Source organism: Protobothrops mucrosquamatus, unplaced genomic scaffold, assembly GCF_001527695.2.
Source record: "Protobothrops mucrosquamatus isolate PMUCROS unplaced genomic scaffold, P.Mucros_1.0 scaffold775, whole genome shotgun sequence".
Classification (NCBI taxonomy): domain Eukaryota; kingdom Metazoa; phylum Chordata; class Lepidosauria; order Squamata; family Viperidae; genus Protobothrops; species Protobothrops mucrosquamatus.
Window position 1 is genome coordinate 242,274 of NW_015387043.1, and position 17,033 is coordinate 259,306.

The following is a 17,033-nucleotide window of genomic DNA, read 5'->3' on the forward strand; positions in this document are numbered from 1 at the left end:
ACTCCCATTGCACAGTGTTTTCCAAACCCTTCCCAATTCTGTCTCTCCTTTCATCCATTTTCTAACATTTCATCAGAAAAAGAGTTTTTAAAAAGGTGAACTGCATGCATCTCTTCGGCTTCTATATTATTTATAAAGAGAATGGGATAATCAGTGCATGTCATGTCAATTGCTGATACGTACACTCTTACTGTTTTATCTTTGTTATTACACACTCTGGAGAGCCATTTATTTCATCCTTTCAGTGCTCTGTAATTTCCCTCTGAACGTCATGTTTTACCTTTCTTTGTGGCACACAAATTACTGATTATTGCTTTTTGGTTGGCTGGTTAGTTTTTCCATTTGCTAGTGAAACAATTGGAATAAAAATCAATGTTTTGCATGGTGTAAAAATTGTCGAATAGTAAGAAATATTCCTTTCTAAAAAGCAACAGGCACGGAACCAGTCTTACATACAAAAGGTAAAGGTATGGCTGTCCAGAGTAATGTGATGACTGTCTGGCATGCTTTGTATTCATTTGAATATGTTTAATGCCTGCTTTGTCATCTTCCTTTCCTAGTAATAATTGTTTAAGATAATTTCTCTATTTCTCAGGTACAGTGACATTTGGACAAAATAGTTGGCTGTGAAAAACTGAGCTACATTATTAATCCATGGTATTGAAAAAATAGGGAAGAAGAAGATTCTGTGGGTCCTCTTTGGACTACCCATTCACAGCTCCAGTTTTCTGCCCTATAATTCTTTTATTCTTCCTTCTCATATTAATACGATTGTTTATTTTGCTTCAATTAGGGTCAGAAGGTACAAAACACTTTTTTGACTTGGGAGAGACAGATGAAAAGAAATCCCAGATTAGTGCTAACAGTGGTCTAAGCTTAACCTCTAGCTCTCAGGTAAGTGTAGCTGTTCAATTTGGAATGGGTGTGTTGTGAAAACTCTTTTGTCACCTTGTAAAAAGAATCCTGTCTTTTAGTGTGGATGTGATAGTCTAGACAAATATGGATATGCCTTTTTCAACCTTTCTAATCTGGTTGATATTTGGACAGGTGAAAAATTGCCCCAATTATCCCCAATTCCCAAAGATCACTTGACTAAGCTTACAAATGGAAACAGGAATGTCTAATGTGTATTATTTTGCTTCCTGTCAATTCATGATTTCAGAAGAGTGATCTGGATTCTGTGGCAAGTGTGGGGCCTGCTGTTATGATCCGAAGCACCAGCCAAGATTCTGAAGTTAGCACAGTGGTAGGGCATGCCAAAATGAAATGTCTGATTTGATTTTACAGTTATTGTCCAGACTTCCTTGTTTATGTGTATTTTTTTTCTAACCCTGTAAGTTACAGGTGCTGTGTATATGCTTTTGGTTATGCTTTCTCCTCAACTCTGTATATATTTTTTAAAAATAAACGTATTTATTTTTATTGAAATCTGTCCTCTAGTTGAGGACATATCCTTTTCCAAAAGGTATGAGTGCCTTATTCATTCTTACAATTTTACATTAAGTTGTCATATATGTTTATATTGATAACTTATGACCTAATACAACTAATAAAAAATAATACAAAGTTCAGGAAGAAAAGGGAAAAAAAGATCTCTCTTTCATTCTCAGCAACTATAGTCAATGTTAACAACTTATCACTATCCATATCTTACCCCTTCTTTATAAACCAGTGTTTAAATCAGTGGTTCTCAACCTGTGGGTCGGGACCCCATTTGGGGTTGATCGACCATTTCACGGGGGTCGCCAAGCAAGGCTGTCCGCCATTTTTTTGTCCGCCATTTTTTCCCCTTTTCCGGCAGGTGCCTTACCTCCCTTGGGCTGGGCCAGCTGGTGGTCGGCCTGCTCCATCTCTGCCGCTTGCCAGCTACGCCTCGGCCGGCGCAGGGGGCGGAACCATGCATGTGGGGTGCTCCCGGGCAGGGAAAGTCGTCGACTTACGACCGGTTGGGTAGTCCTCGACTTACGACTGGTTTAGTCCTCAACTTACGACCGGTTGGGGTCGCGGCATTAAAAAGGTTGAGAACCACTGGTTTAAATCCTTAATCAGCATGTCTGCCTTAATCAGCAAAAATCCATTAAAAGTTATCAGCAATAACAACATCACCGTTACAAACCATATGTACTAAATTTGAATCATTCTTTTTATATCTATCTATCTCCTTTTCTGTTTAAACATATTCCCCTTATTTTCTCTCTTCGCACTCATGATGTTATTTAGTTGGGTAATAAAATGTCTCCAAAAAAACAACTAAGCTCAGAGAGCACCAAGAGCTCCTCATTTCAGTCCTGAGCTATAAATAATTCTCCTTTATTTGTCTTTAAAACATTATTCAGTCCTGATTAGCAAAAATCCATTGAACGTTACCAAAAACAACAACCCCTTTATTTTAATCGTCCCACAGGAATGATTCTTTTAAAATTCGGGGCTCTTAATCTGTTTAAAAATTTCTAAAACCAACAGGAATTATCCTTTTGCTCTATTATTCCATTTTTTTTTTACAAATCTTTAAGCTAGTAGATTGAAGAATACTAACCCAGTGAATTCAATAAAACTTGCCATTTTGACGGTTCTTAATCTTTAAGAAGCAGTAAAAAAATAAACCTATTTAATTAAAAAGTGCACCTAGGCTACAGTAATGGCTATAAGCTTGATGGAATCCTGCGACTCCTAGCTTACAAGAAGTCAATTGCAAAAACTTCATTTCCTGCCATCTACTCACAAAAGGACACCTGTGCAGATTACATCTTGCAATCTCTCCTTTTTGCGGAGAGAGTTTAACAATTTGGATCCAGTATTCAGTTGTAACATTACCCCTCTATTTAGGGACATAAGTTCGCCGTAGCACTCATTAGAAATTTAACAATTCTGACTTTATAGCTTTGTTTGCAGAGGATATGTATTTCTAAGTTAGAGATTATTGAACTAGAGATTTATTAAATTTATCTCTAATTTATCTCTAAATTAGCCATGGAGTAATTAGAGTTACTCCAATAGTGAGATGGGTGCAAAATAAATTTAATAAATAAATCTAATAATAAATATAAAGGAAAATAAGAATGGGGTTATAGAACAACTCTACCAATCATGCTAGATAGACGTTTATCTGGAGAATGCTTTGATAGGCCTTCAAGATTCTACTTGTTGTCCAATATTCTGCTTCATTATCTTACTAGTACTAAAGATCTTTCCAGAAATCTAGATAAGTTTTGTTTCCTGAGTTTGTCACCCTTGCAGGGCTTCACAGAATCTGATGTATTGTTAAAAATTCAGTGAATATGTTAATAGGTAAAATGAGGCCCAAGATTGGGGGGGGGTTGTAGCTTTGAATAAGTAACATAAAGACTTAAACCAAAAGCCCTTTGATCATATTGGATCTGTTTTTCCAGTATGGATCCTTTTGTAACATATCCAAGTCACTACCTTCCCATTTTATTTTTAGTTCATATGGTACAATGTTGAGATTTAGTTTATTTTTAATGATGATGTAAATGCATCTTTGTCTTTGCAGTATATTGAGCAATAAGTAGATAGATTGTTTATTTGTTTGTTTCCTTCTTCAGGTGAGCAACAGTTCTGGAGAAACGCTTGGAGCAGATAGTGACCTAAGCAGCAATGCTGGCGATGGCCTTGGTGGAGAGATTAGTGGAAATTTAACAGGATCACGAGGCACCGTCTCAGACAGTGAAATTGAAACAAATTCTGCTACTAGTGCTATATTTGTAAGATATATCCATGTCCTTCAAAGTTCACTGCAAGCACTAATCAACAAATGATAACTGCACAAGCGCACCTNTTCATTTTAAGAACCATCTTGTTAATTAACCACCTAATAAGAATTTTCTGTCCTATTTTTGCCTTTTTAAAAGGGCAAATCTCAGAGTATGAAAAAAGCAATAAAAGATAATAAATGCAGCAGCCCTGGAAGAGTTCCAGAAGATGCAAGTCAACGAGTTTATCTCTTTGAGGGTCTACTTGGTAAGAATAAAATTTTAATTTTGTGCATTCTCTAGTCTTTAGAGCTTTTCAAAATAAAACTGAGTAATGTGAAGCTACCATGAATTCTTATAATGTCTGAATTCTCTGACACATTACAATACAAATTGTAACTTCATTGTATTCTTCAAAGCACTATCATTTGCTTGCAAATATTGGCGTGTTCATTTATTCTATGCTCTGTTCAAGGTGGCTTTAACATTGTAATTAGCTTACATGTTTCTCTGATCTGAGCAAATAGGTTATCATATTTATCTGAAAGGAAGAAGACCACAAATTTAAGATAATCACCTACAAAAGAAGAGGAGACAAAAAAGAAAAAAAAATACTGTATGAGATTTAGAGAAGGTTAAATTCACTAAGCAAAGAACCCTCCCCTCCCGAAGTAGATTAATCTTCAAGCCATCCCTGATGATCAGCAGTAATGTTGTGGCTCTTGCATTTCTTGCTATTCATTTGCTTTTAAAAGCTGGGCAGGTACTCCTCACTCTTGACTAGGAAGTCAAAAAGATTGCTTTTTAACAACCTGAACTTGACTTGGATGTTAGATTACTGTCTAAAAAGGCATAAACGAAGAACTGTATTAGTCTATGGCAGCAAAAAAATCAGCTCATGAGAACTGATTTTTTTTTGCTGCTATAGACTAATACAGTTCTTCTTCTACATCAGTGGTCCCCAACCTATGGTCCGCGGCCCAGTACCGGGCTGTGTCTTGTTGGCCACTGGGCCCTGGGAATAGCTGGTGAGCCCCCCCCACTCATGGTAGCAGAGCTGCGTGGTCGCTAGCGGCCTCATTTGCCCTTTCACGGGGACGCTAGCACCTCCGCCAGCATCATGCAGGCGCCAGCGGCCCATTTGCACATGCACACGGGCGCCGGCGGCCTGTTTATGCATGTGTGCGGGTGCCAGCGCACGCTAGCGCCACTGTCATACACGTGTCTGTTTGCGCATGTGCGCAAGGGGTCGCGCGTATGCACATTTCCCTGCTCCTTTTCTTCCGGGCTGCCAAGCTGGAAAGGTTGGGAGTTCTTTTCTACAATGTCTACTATCCATAAAATTTCATGAAGAAACCTTAATCCTGTAGTGAATTAATAATAACAACAACAACAACAATAACGGCAATAAATATTTATGATTTAAACTAATTTTGATTAAAGATGTTTAATCTTAGAAACTATTAAATCCTGAGATGTATATTTAAAAGTACTATCTTGAGATATCATTGCAAAGTCTAGCATTGATCATTTTTAACTCCTTGCTCACTTTAACTATTTTGAAATATTTCTTGTGGAAAAACAGATCGATCTGTCTCACTAATCCATAGCAAATGCTTAGATTTGTCTTTTTTTTTTATTCTCTCTTGCTGCCGTGTTGCTGCTTGCTTGGAATTGTAAAGGGAGGGATAAAGGATCTGTCTGGGACCAGTTAGAGGATGCTGCCATGGAAACCTTCTCTATGAGTAATCATTTCTTCTTTCTGCTTTTCTGTGTGCATTAAAAAGACCATGAGTGTATGGGGCTTTTCCTTCTTTCTGACTTGAATGCAACAGTTTCATTTAGGAATATTTGTAGAACAAGAAAGGAAACGGTGTGCGCTTTAGGAATAATTTATGAAGTAAAATGAGAAGTAGCATATTTAGTGGCATAGAATAAGAAAATATCTGGTTTAATCACACTGGTTTAATCACACTTTATTATTTGTGGGGGAAATTGTTTATATGATTATGTCTTTTAAAAATGATATCTCTGAGTAACAAAAACAATGCTGTCTAGGTAAAGAGCGTTCAACTCTGTGGGATCAGATGCAGTTCTGGGAAGATGCTTTTCTGGATGCTGTGATGTTAGAAAGAGAAGGGATGGGAATGGATCAGGGGCCTCAAGAGATGATTGACAGGTAAAGTATAGATCTCCACAGTTGTCTCTGCAATATGTAAGTTATAACTAAACGTGTGTAGGAACTCAGGGTGCAATTTTATTCTGGATAATTTGTTTACAGGTACAGTATAACTATAAATGTAAATAATTACTACTTATGTGTCAAATTTTCTTCTTCATAAGCTCTTTTCTGCCTTTGCTCATCTTAATTGTAGAGTCTATTAAGGGAAACACCTTTTATGTAGAGTAAATTTTAAGCATGAAACCTTGAGACGGATCTTTAAAACAAAAAAGAAAAATAGAGCAGTATACAGGATTTTGTAATCAGTGATTGAATGGTGTCTTCAGTTAATATATTTTTTTTCCTGTAGATATTTTTCTTTAGGAGAACACGACCGAAAACGTTTAGAAGATGATGAAGACCGTTTATTGGCTACTTTGCTTCACAATATGATTGCATACATGATTATGATGAAGGTGCTTTTTTTGTTTTTGCATTTTAGATTGGGTCTTGTGATTGGTGATGCTATAATGTCTTTGCATGATACAGACTGCAGTCTTTGAAGTAATGTTTTAAGGATCACATTTTCTCATTCTAGTTGCTAAGTGTCAATACACTTAGGGTTCACTTTCTTTTGTGCTAACTGTAATGGGAGGGGGGAAATCTCTGGGAGAGATGATTCTCCTAGAGAGTTGGTTTGCTGATGCTCCTCTGTCTCTTCCCTTCATCTGAGTATAGTCTGAGGAAAAAGGGTTAGAAAGTAATGTACCAATAACATTGCATTGTTTTCCAGTATGCTTCCAGGGTCAGTTCAAAGTGCTGATTATTACTTTTTTTTTTAAATCAAAACTTTATTAAATTTAAAAAAAAATATAAAATGCAAAAAAGCAAATTTGAAACTAAAAAAAATGAAATTTTAACTTTGGCATTTCACAATTAGGTCATTGTTTTATAGGTTTTTATCTCTATCAAAGTCACAAGGTTTTTTTTCCTATATTTATTGTTATTGTAGCTGATGATAACTTTTGAAGTCTTTCCTTTAGGACAAAACACCCATTCAACTGGCCATTTAGAGAAAGCCTGCTAAGAATACCCCTCCTGAGAGAAGCAGGGTTAGGGATTGAATTAGGTAGCAATCCTTCCCTGTGGTAGACTTTACTCTTTGGAACATTAACACACACACAAACATGGCTCTCCAAGCTATGTGCAGCTTCTTTTATGTTACCCTTCTAGAAACAACTTAAAGCTGTTCTATTTCAGCATATTTTTGACATTGATTGAATAGTGGTACCATTATGTAATTTACCTTGGAAATTTATATAGTTGTTTTAGCATTCTACAGGTTTTATATTTGTATAATGCTCAAAATTCTTCAAGATTGTGATAAATATAAAAATATTGATTAACAGCAAAACAAAAAGATGCTTATCATTTCTATGATTCGATCAATCTGTCTTTGCTCCCAGAACCACCTTGGAAATGCCCGGTGGAGTACATTTCATTTCTTTGAGTTATTTAAAATTGTATTGGAAGGATGATAAGGCAGGCAGATGAGAGGACAGTGTATATGTCAAATGTGGATCGCATATTCAGGAACAATTCACTATTAGTGGCTGGTATAACAAACTGTCAAGCATTTTTGTTTCATTAAAAGTCTTGAAAATTATTAAAACTTGAACTAGTGTCTTCTTGCACATATTTATATAGTTTTCTTAATAGCAATATGGAAATGGCTTGTCATTGCATTCTTTCAGGATTTCCCCAAACTTATTTATTTATAAGATTTATCCTGCCACGATGGTCAACAATGACAATAATACATCCGAAGATACATTAAAACCCCAACTATATAATGCCTGATGTTAAATCCCCAAAGCCCTCCAAAAAAAGCTCAGCTTTGAACTTTTTCCAGAAAGAAGGTAGTTATATTGATAAGCCAGCCTCCAAAGCAGTGTTTCTTGACATGAGCACCTTTAGGATGTGTGGATTTCAACTCTCAGAATTTCTGGGATTCTGGGAGTTGAAATCCACACATCTTAATGATGTTGGAGGTTGGGAAACATTGCTCCAAAGGAAGGCCATTTCAATAGTCTAACAATACTTCATGGTTTCAGCCCTCCTAAGATTCCCAAAATGGGGGACAACCAGCTGCTTCTGCCAGCATGATTGAAGTGGTTTAGTCAACTCTAATGGAGGGATGCAGTCCTGCAGGGAACCCAATGCCAGGCTATAAGAAATATAGTAAAGACCAGCAGTTTAGATTACATCCAACCTTAATAGGAAGCGAGTACAAGACTTGCAGGTGTAATGTACGCCCATTGACAAGTATGCATGAATACCCAGGCCACTGCATTTTGTCTGGATTGAAGCTTCCAGGGGGTCCTTAAGGTCAGCTCCATGTAGAGTGTGTTGCAGTAGTCTAATTGGATCTCCATAAAAGATGGAAAAGTATCACTAACTAGGTATTACCTTTTGCTATATAGGTGCAGAAGAATGATATTAGGAAGAAAGTACGCCGTTTGATGGGGAAATCTCATATTGGCTTGGTTCATAGTCAAGAAATAAATGATACACTTGACAAAATTGCCAACACAGTAAGTTAAACATATATTTGTTTCTTTGCTGTGAGGGGAAGAAATAAAACATTAAACTTCAGCTTCAATAGCAATGGTATCACTTGTCAAATATTTGAAAGTATATGATAGTTATAGAGAAGTTATAGAGAAGTTTGCATACTTTCTAATATGCTTAACATGCAATATACAAGATAATAATTCTGTATCAAGACTAGTTCATAGTCATGAAATATATTTTTCTTCTGTTGTACAGCTCAGAAGTAGTTTATTAGAATATTGTCTTGTTATTCCAGAGAAATATCAGATATTTCAAAAGAAGGTGGGACTGAAAGCTGGGCACTAGTACATGTAGATGATATTGACTGACTTAACTGTACTTTATACAAAAAGAATTTGTTATACAAAAAGGCACTGTTTCTCGGGACTCTAGTAAGAAGCTACTGCAGTTCTTTCATATCATCTGAAACTGATGAGACTGCAAGACTTCTGAAAGGCAGTAGGTAGCCTTTCTCTGCTCTGTGGTCAAATTCTGTTCCATTTGGGGCTTTCTGAAAAAGCCATTGTCTGAACTGAATCTTAGACTTTATAAAGATTACAAAAGCATGTTTGCTTTTAAAAGGTTGTGTACGTAGTTCAAATAGTGAGTCACATTTTGCTGTTGAGTGATATCCGTATTTTTATTGAGAGGCCTATAGGATTCTTTCATTGAAAGTTCATTTATTCTTCAGTAGAGTACAGTAGACTGCTTTGCTGATGTATTAGATTACCTTGTAATTTTTCTGCTAAAACAGCTAAAAATAGTTGGTATAGTTTTGTTCTTTTAATGATTAAATTTAAGTACTTTCAGGTCCCATGAGTTATATTAGGTGAGAGTGCTTTTGTATATTGAGAGATTTTGACTTTCAATTATGTAGAGTGAAAAGAATGCATCTCTTTTATTTTATTTTATTTTTTTAATGTTTTATTGATTTTCTAATTTTACAATTAAGTATTTAAAAAGCAACATGGCAGCTGAGTTAATCGAAAATTCAATGACATACAAACATCTTTAGTACAAGTCTCAAACTAACACATTAAATATTTCCTCTCTTTTCCCCTTAGTATTTACTGACTCATGTTTAAACTAATACAATTCTTATTATATCAATTAAATAAAAATAACATTCTTACATCTATCAATAATTTTTAGCTTATATATATCCTGGTTATTTTAACATTCAGTCTTTATAGACAATTAATGTCCTAATTAGTTTTTCCTAATTTTTAGTTTCCCATTAATATTTAAATTTAACATTTAATATTTATAATTTCCAAGTGTTAAGTGACCAAAGTTCCCTTTATCACAATTCATCACAAAGTCTAATATTCAGGATATACGTCTTATCTATTTGAATATATTTTATTTCTCACCATCTTATATCATCTAATTAATAATGCAGTGTAACATTCTTATTTTCTATTAATTTCCAAATGTCTTAAATTTAGTAACCAAAATTTCTCTTGTTTCAACATCAAATACTTCTTCTCTTTTTCTCTTAATGTCTACTATCTCATATTTAAGCTAATACAGTTCTTATTATATCAGCTAAGTAAAAACATGTTTGTTACATTTATCAGTAGATTTTTAGCTTATATATATCTTAATTACTTTTACATTCAACCTTTATAAACAAATCAATATTCAAATTTAACTTTTGATATTTATACTTCCAAGTTTTAAATGACCAAAGTTTTCTTTATCTCAGTTCATAACAAAACCTAGTATTCGAAGTACACACCTTGTCTATTTGAGTATATTCTATTTTAATCCTCACTAATAAGTCAAAAACCCTATTTTTTTCAGCCTTATTCTAACTTCCTTTCTTTGCCAACTCGCCTTCCATATCCATGCTTTTAAGTCATCAAATAGTTCTCCCTCTGTTATTATATATGTTGTTTGAGATAAAAGAGGCCACCCAGTCGCCATTTTTTTGGAAGGGGCTAACAAATGTCTCTCTATTTTTCCATTTCAACGTAGTTGTCCTGAAATGTTTATCTTCCCTTCGGTCTGTTCTTCTTGATCCTCAGGTTTCTTCTGGTTTATAAAGATAGTTTTTCCATTTTCAGTGTTGTCAGTCTCTTTTCTGGGTTTTCCGTTAACTGTGTTTGTTGATCAGTTGAATCTTCTATCATAGTATTTAATTGTTCCACTTCTTCTATTATATTCTGTGTAATTGGTTCTTTAGTTGTAATCAATGTTTGGTTGGGTTCATATATCTAGGCTGACATCTTGTTCTTTTCTGTAGCTTTTTATTTCATCAGTAGCTGTAAGAATAGTTTCATAAATTGCTTTCAACATAAAAAGAATCCGTTCCTGATCTTCATCCATGTTCTCTTAGTGGTGTGTTAAATTAAAAGCTTTACAATTACAAATTCATTCTCTTTTATTTGTCTTTTTCTTTTCTTTAGTCTGGCAGGGAGCTCCCCATCCGACCAAGTGGCAGTAGACATATTAAGAAACAAACATTTGTTGTACATGCTGGCACAGATACAACAGGGGACATATTCTTCATGGAGGTAGAGACCAGATTAAATGTTAATCGAGTTAACTGGGCTGAAGTCTATGAAGTTTTATGCATAAAACTATTTATGTTTCTAGGTATGCGATGACTGCATTGTGTTGAGAAGCAACATTGGCACTGTGTATGAACGCTGGTGGTACGAAAAATTGATTAATATGACATACTGCCCCAAAACAAAGGTGCTTTGTCTTTGGAGAAGGAATGGACAGGAAACACAGCTAAATAAGTTCTACACTAAAAAGGTATGTTTTCTACTATTTTGCCTTCAGAAAAAAAGGGAAGATACAAAGACCTATTTTATTATTTTAGTGGACATTTTTGTGAGGCACAAGAAATCAGATCCATACATCAAGGTCTAATTAAAGTGATTTATTGCTAAGGGAATAATTAAAGAGATTTATTGCTCTAATAAATTAATTAGCTTAATTAGATCTATTGTTCTAATTAAAGTAATTTATGGCTAATGGATGGAAACTAATCAAGGAGAGAAGCAGCCTAGAACTAAGCAGAAATTTCCTGACAGAACAATTAATCAGTGGAACAACCTGCCTCCAGAAGTTGTAAATGCTCCAACACTGGAAGTTTTAAAGGTGAGACTGGACAATCATTTGTCTGAAAAGGTATAGGGCTTCCTGCCTGAGCAGGGGGTTGGATTAGAAGACCTCCAAGGTCCCTTCCAACTGTGTTATTCTGTATTCTGTATACTAATCTTGCCTATGCACAAGAATCTTCTCAGCTAATTGTTGTACACAGGAATCTTCTCAAATAGTGGTTAACGGCTGCTAGAAGTTAGATAAGGATCAATGGAATTCAAGGGAGATTGGACTTAGTTTGCTTCGTGGCTACATAGAGATTTTAGGCTGATCCCTCTTTTAACTCCACCCCAGGGTTCTGCATTCATTCTCCTGCAATTTTAGAATTTTGGTCCCTAACAAGATCCTTTAGTTTCCACTGTATTCTTTGCACTTATTAACCTCCTTGGCAAATCGGATTATTTCCACTGATGCCCAGTCTTAGAAAATAATAACTGTGGGTAGCTATTCTCTTGTGCTTTGTTTAGAAGTGTGTCCACCAACTAAGAAAAAAACAGATAAGCTGGAGTTAGAAAAGTGGTCCCATTAAGAAATATCCTTTCCAGTTTGCCTTTTTAGTAATTGAATAATGGTCATGTCATTATTTGCCAGATTGTTTGTAATGGAATGTCCTCTTATGTTTGTTTATAAAAGAGGATGTGACTTTCATCCTACTTAATCCTCATTTTAGATCATTCTCATTCAAAATATTAGGTTTTAATTTTAGCAAGAAAAGTTATTTAAATTATTTGTAATCCAAATTCAGTCTTATTTACTGTATTCCTCCTTTCCTTTCCTTTCCTTTCCTTTCCTTTCCTTTCCTTTCCTTTCCTTTCCTTTCCTTTCCTTTCCTTTCCTTTCCTGTCCTTTCCTTTCCTTTCCTTTCCCTAAGAAGCCTTTCTTTTCCCTTACAAGCACTGAAATGTTGGGGGACTGTTTCATGTTATTTTCACAGTAATCCTGGATCCTGTGATGTTGCTAGTATACAAATACAGCATGTTTAAACTGCAACCATCTATTTATATGTAATGCATGGTTGGCTATCAGAGTAAAATTTTATTTTTAGGTTGGAAGAAAAAATGCCTTAAATGTATCAGTTCCCTTTTCTAAAGACGGCATAAGTTAAAATCTGATAGAGTGGATAGAATCTTGTCTTATTGAATTACTCTAACTAACCAGTGTTTCTCAACCTTGACAATTTTAAGGCATGTGGACTTCAACTCCCAGAATTCCACAGCCAGCAATGCTGGCTGTGGAATTCTGGGGGTTGAAGTCCACATGCCTTAAAATTGTCAAGGTTGAGAAACACTGAACTAAACAGTTCTATCCATAAAGGAAAACAGTGTATCTGCACTATAATTGGAGCTAAAGAAAGAAGGTTGTCACAGTCAAACATCTCTAAAATGATAGCAGTGTTCATTCCATAATGTTTGGGTAACCATTATTATGTTTTCTTCTGTTTTAAGTTTTTTTTTCCTATTACTACAGTGCTGCTTTTGCTCTAAATAGCAATAATGTTATTGACCCTAGATTAAAACTGATGAGTTGTGGACACATATTAAGCATTTATAAGTTCCTGGGCAATTTGGGTCCAGTAACTATCTCTTAACATTTTGGAAAGATGCAGTGCATAGGTTTATACTGTGGTTTTAATCTGAATAGGTACTTCAAGAGAACATTGCGCTGCCTGGGTCTGATTAAAGCAACTGCATCATTTTCCAAGGTTGTACCTGAATGATATGGAGTTCCGTCAAAAATCACATTGTCATATGTCTTTTCTGTCCTTTGCAATTATGCTATTTTGTTAGTTCCATGCTGTACTTACTATTTTATTTCCTTTTATTTTAATTTGCTACAGTGCCGGGAATTATATTATTGTGTAAAAGATAGTATGGAAAGAGCAGCTGCAAGACAACAGAGCATAAAGCCAGGTAAGATTTTAGTTTTTGTTTTTAAATGACAAGCATTATTATTAGAGCATTTATGTAGCTCTTTTTGTTAAAGATCTGAAAGTATTAAACTTACTATTTTATCCAGTTTAGCAAAATGGAATTATTTCATTGAATATATGTATGTGTATATTTTTATGTACACACACATACACCTTACATATATACAATACATTACTGCATGATTATTGTTTGAGAAAGAAATGAACATATAGCAACTAATTCCAATTAAGGAATAGGGTAGGGAGAAGTATCTATATTAGATACTTTACTAAGGCTCATTTATGACCTTCACCCCATTGCTTAGTCATGTGATCACCATTAGAGTCAATATACGCCCTGTATCTGATCTATAGGTTTTCTTTTTCTTTTTCCCCTCCCTTCTTTGCAGAGCAGATAGATTGAAGGAAAAAAGATTGCAAGAAAGTAAGCTGTTTGGTCTTTTGCACATCAAAAAGAAAGTGATTGTAATGAAAGCCCAGGGCTAGGAGCTGCAGGTGTGCTATACAAGCAGCTTACAGTATTCTTTGGAAATTTCTATCTCTCCACTCTGTAAGGGAAGTGGAGAGGAAAAAAGTAGTCAATCTATCCTCCCAAGTTAAAGTGCAACATTCTGTTAATGTAGCTTTACAATAAAGTGGAATTAGCTCATCTGGTTATGTTTTCTGTCTCTCAATGTCATTTCCACATGCCATTACAGCTAAAACTACCTGTAATTTACTCTACAAGCCTTAATGATCCTTAATTCTTTTATGACTCATTGAAAGATGAGTTAAAGAGAAGGATCAGGAGAAAGGCATCCTCTAAAATACTGAAATAAGATCCAAACTTATGTCTGTATCATTTATGCAAGTGTTAGAGAGTAAAATTTCCTTTGTCCCCTTCCTATATCTCTGCTATAGTGCTGCATATACCTATTTTTCAAATTGGTAAAATGTACAAAGTCAGCCCTTGATTATATTAGGAAAGATGTCTGATATTCTGCAATGGTGGTAACCTTCACTTTAACATGTTTGCTGCTAAAAGACACTGATGCCTATTCATTCTTACAAGGCATTGCTTTTCTTTCAAAGGCATTGCTGGGTCAAAATATGTATAATTTGGAAGTGTGAAAGTATGAATCTGTTTCACGTGTGTTTATTGTATCAGTTGCTTAGATGTAAATGTGATTCTTTGAATAATTCCTCTGTATATAATATCAATTATAAGCTAGTGTGGTATAATAGATAATATGTTGGACTGGCATTGGGACAATCAAAGGCCAGCCTCAGCCACAGAAGCTCAGAGGTAACTTTGGGCCAATCATTCTTTTCTCAGCCCAACTTACTTCAGAGAGTTGTTGGGAGGAAAAATTGGAAGAGCGAGTGCCACGGATACAGTTTTGAACTCCTATAGAAAATGTGGGATATCAGTACAATGCTAACAAAAAATATACAAATGTCAGTGTTGAAAACAGTTGTACAGGAGCCACACAGAGAAAAATATATCTAAAGACTGAAATGCAGAAGGAGAAACACCACAAAAAAAACAGAACAGTTTGACATGTGTCGCTAATGATACCACAAGCGTTTATAACAACAAAACAAAAGCTTAGCTGCTTGTTACTGTAGCTTTTGGTCAGTGGCATAATCACATCTGGAATATTTTGTGCAGTTCTGATTGCCACCCCTTAAAAAGGATATAAGCGGAGCGGACCTAGAGAAAGTGCAGAGAAGGGCAACAAAGATGATCAAGGAGCAGCTTTCCTAGGAGGAAAAGTTGGGAGATTTGAGGCTTTTTAATCTAGAAAGGAGGTAAATAAGAGGGGACATGATTGAGGTGCAAAAAGCTATATGTAGTATGGATAAAAGTAGACAAGGAAAAGCTGTTTTCTCCTTTACAAAATACTAGAGGTTACCTAATAAAATTGGATCCTGGAAGAAACAAAACCGACAAAAGGATATTTTTTTACACAACATGTAATTAAACTTTGAAATTTAGTTCTAAAAGATGTGCTGTGGGCTACCAAGTTGATTGGCTTAAAAAAAAAAAAAGGTTGGATGAATTCATGGAAGCCATGGGGATCAGTTGTTATTGCCCTCATGGGTAATGTGACTGCTATTGAAGGCCATCTGCTGAGAAACTAGTTGGTTTCTTGTGCAATTGTTTGGCCACTATGAGAATGCAGAACTGGACTAGATAGGCCAGGGGTCTGATTTAGCAGGACACTGCTTATCTCCTTCTAGCTCCAGCCCCTATCAAAGAGACCAATTTTCTAAGCCAACTGATGATATGGATGATCACATGCAGTCTTAGGCAGCTAAACAACTACCGGTACTCTGTATTAACATTATAGTCTTCTGGCTCATGTAACATCGCCATACACTAAATAACATGGTAAAGAGCAAATGGTAGAGAGAGCCAGGGGCAGCCCCTAGTTAGTTCCTGCACTAAAACTGTAACACGCTCCTCCTTGACTGTGTTAATTGAGGCAAAATGTTGCTCAGCAATGAGCCAAGGCAAACTATGCTGCCATATTTCTCTTCTATCTCAAGGGCTGAAGGAATGCACTCTAATGTCCTGAATGTCAAAGCAAGAATATACAATATTTGCAGCGTTGACATCAATAAATGCTTTTAGGATAAAAATATGCCTGAAAGTCCTTTTAAGTGTTTCGTTAATCAGACACATGACACTGAAGAAGAGCCCTATCACATTATGATTCTGCCTTGAGAGATCTTCTGCATCTTCTGCAGTAGAAACCTACATTGTCCTCAGGTTCTGTTTTGGAAGGAGGATTATATGCTAGAAAATTAGTCCTTTTTGTGTTAATGATTTGGTGTTTATGTGTATTTTTTAATTTTATTTTCCTCTGTTTTCTGTTTGTCTTATAGGGCCTGAACTTGGTGGGGAATTTCCCGTACAGGATATGAAAACTGGTGAAGGAGGCCTTCTCCAAGTCACACTGGAAGGAATTAATTTGAAATTCATGCATAGTCAGGTAGGAAATTGCCTGTAACAAGTCTTATAGTAGCATGAACGTTTCTGAAGAACACCAGTAAACGTGTTTCCTCTTCCCTATACCAGAAAAGGGAAAGAGAAATGTCACAGCTATCAATCCTTTTTTTTTCCTTTTAAAATGACAGGTTCTTATTGTTAGGTAGAACAGTTAAATTTTTAAATCTGCTTTAGAATTGTTTTTAATAATGAAAAGCAGATTAATTTTTAAATGAATAAATATGGGAATTTTTGACTGTTTATAAACTTCAGGAAAAGTAACAAGAATGGTATTTTCAGAAACACAGGCTTCAGTTTATTTGTAATTAATTTATAGTGAGTTTGTTGATTCATACTTTCTTCGTTCAAATGAAGCAAGTGTTTTAACTGAAAAATAGCCATTGAGATGATGATGTGCATTTGGCTGTGTTAGATTTCCGCAAAGCACCTCAAGCAACATTTAACAATATTGGGTATGCTCTGACAGATTACATAAATGTGGCACTGAAATATATTAGCCAAACTTTA

At 35.4% G+C, this 17,033-nt stretch overlaps 1 protein-coding gene across 1 annotated transcript in view; it reads left to right on the forward strand.

The window, feature by feature from the left end:
* The window catches only part of MADD (MAP kinase activating death domain), an 84,808-nt gene that overhangs the window by 50,646 nt on the left and 17,129 nt on the right, over positions 1-17,033 (forward strand). Inside the window, exons 22-32 of the mRNA XM_015818657.2 lie at positions 794-894; positions 1,163-1,246; positions 3,564-3,722; positions 3,870-3,978; positions 5,769-5,889; positions 6,242-6,347; positions 8,355-8,465; positions 10,896-11,003; positions 11,086-11,250; positions 13,439-13,511; positions 16,403-16,509. Of these exons, the coding sequence (XP_015674143.1) occupies positions 794-894; positions 1,163-1,246; positions 3,564-3,722; positions 3,870-3,978; positions 5,769-5,889; positions 6,242-6,347; positions 8,355-8,465; positions 10,896-11,003; positions 11,086-11,250; positions 13,439-13,511; positions 16,403-16,509 (1,244 nt within the window). The remainder of the gene's footprint in view (positions 1-793; positions 895-1,162; positions 1,247-3,563; positions 3,723-3,869; positions 3,979-5,768; positions 5,890-6,241; positions 6,348-8,354; positions 8,466-10,895; positions 11,004-11,085; positions 11,251-13,438; positions 13,512-16,402; positions 16,510-17,033) is intronic.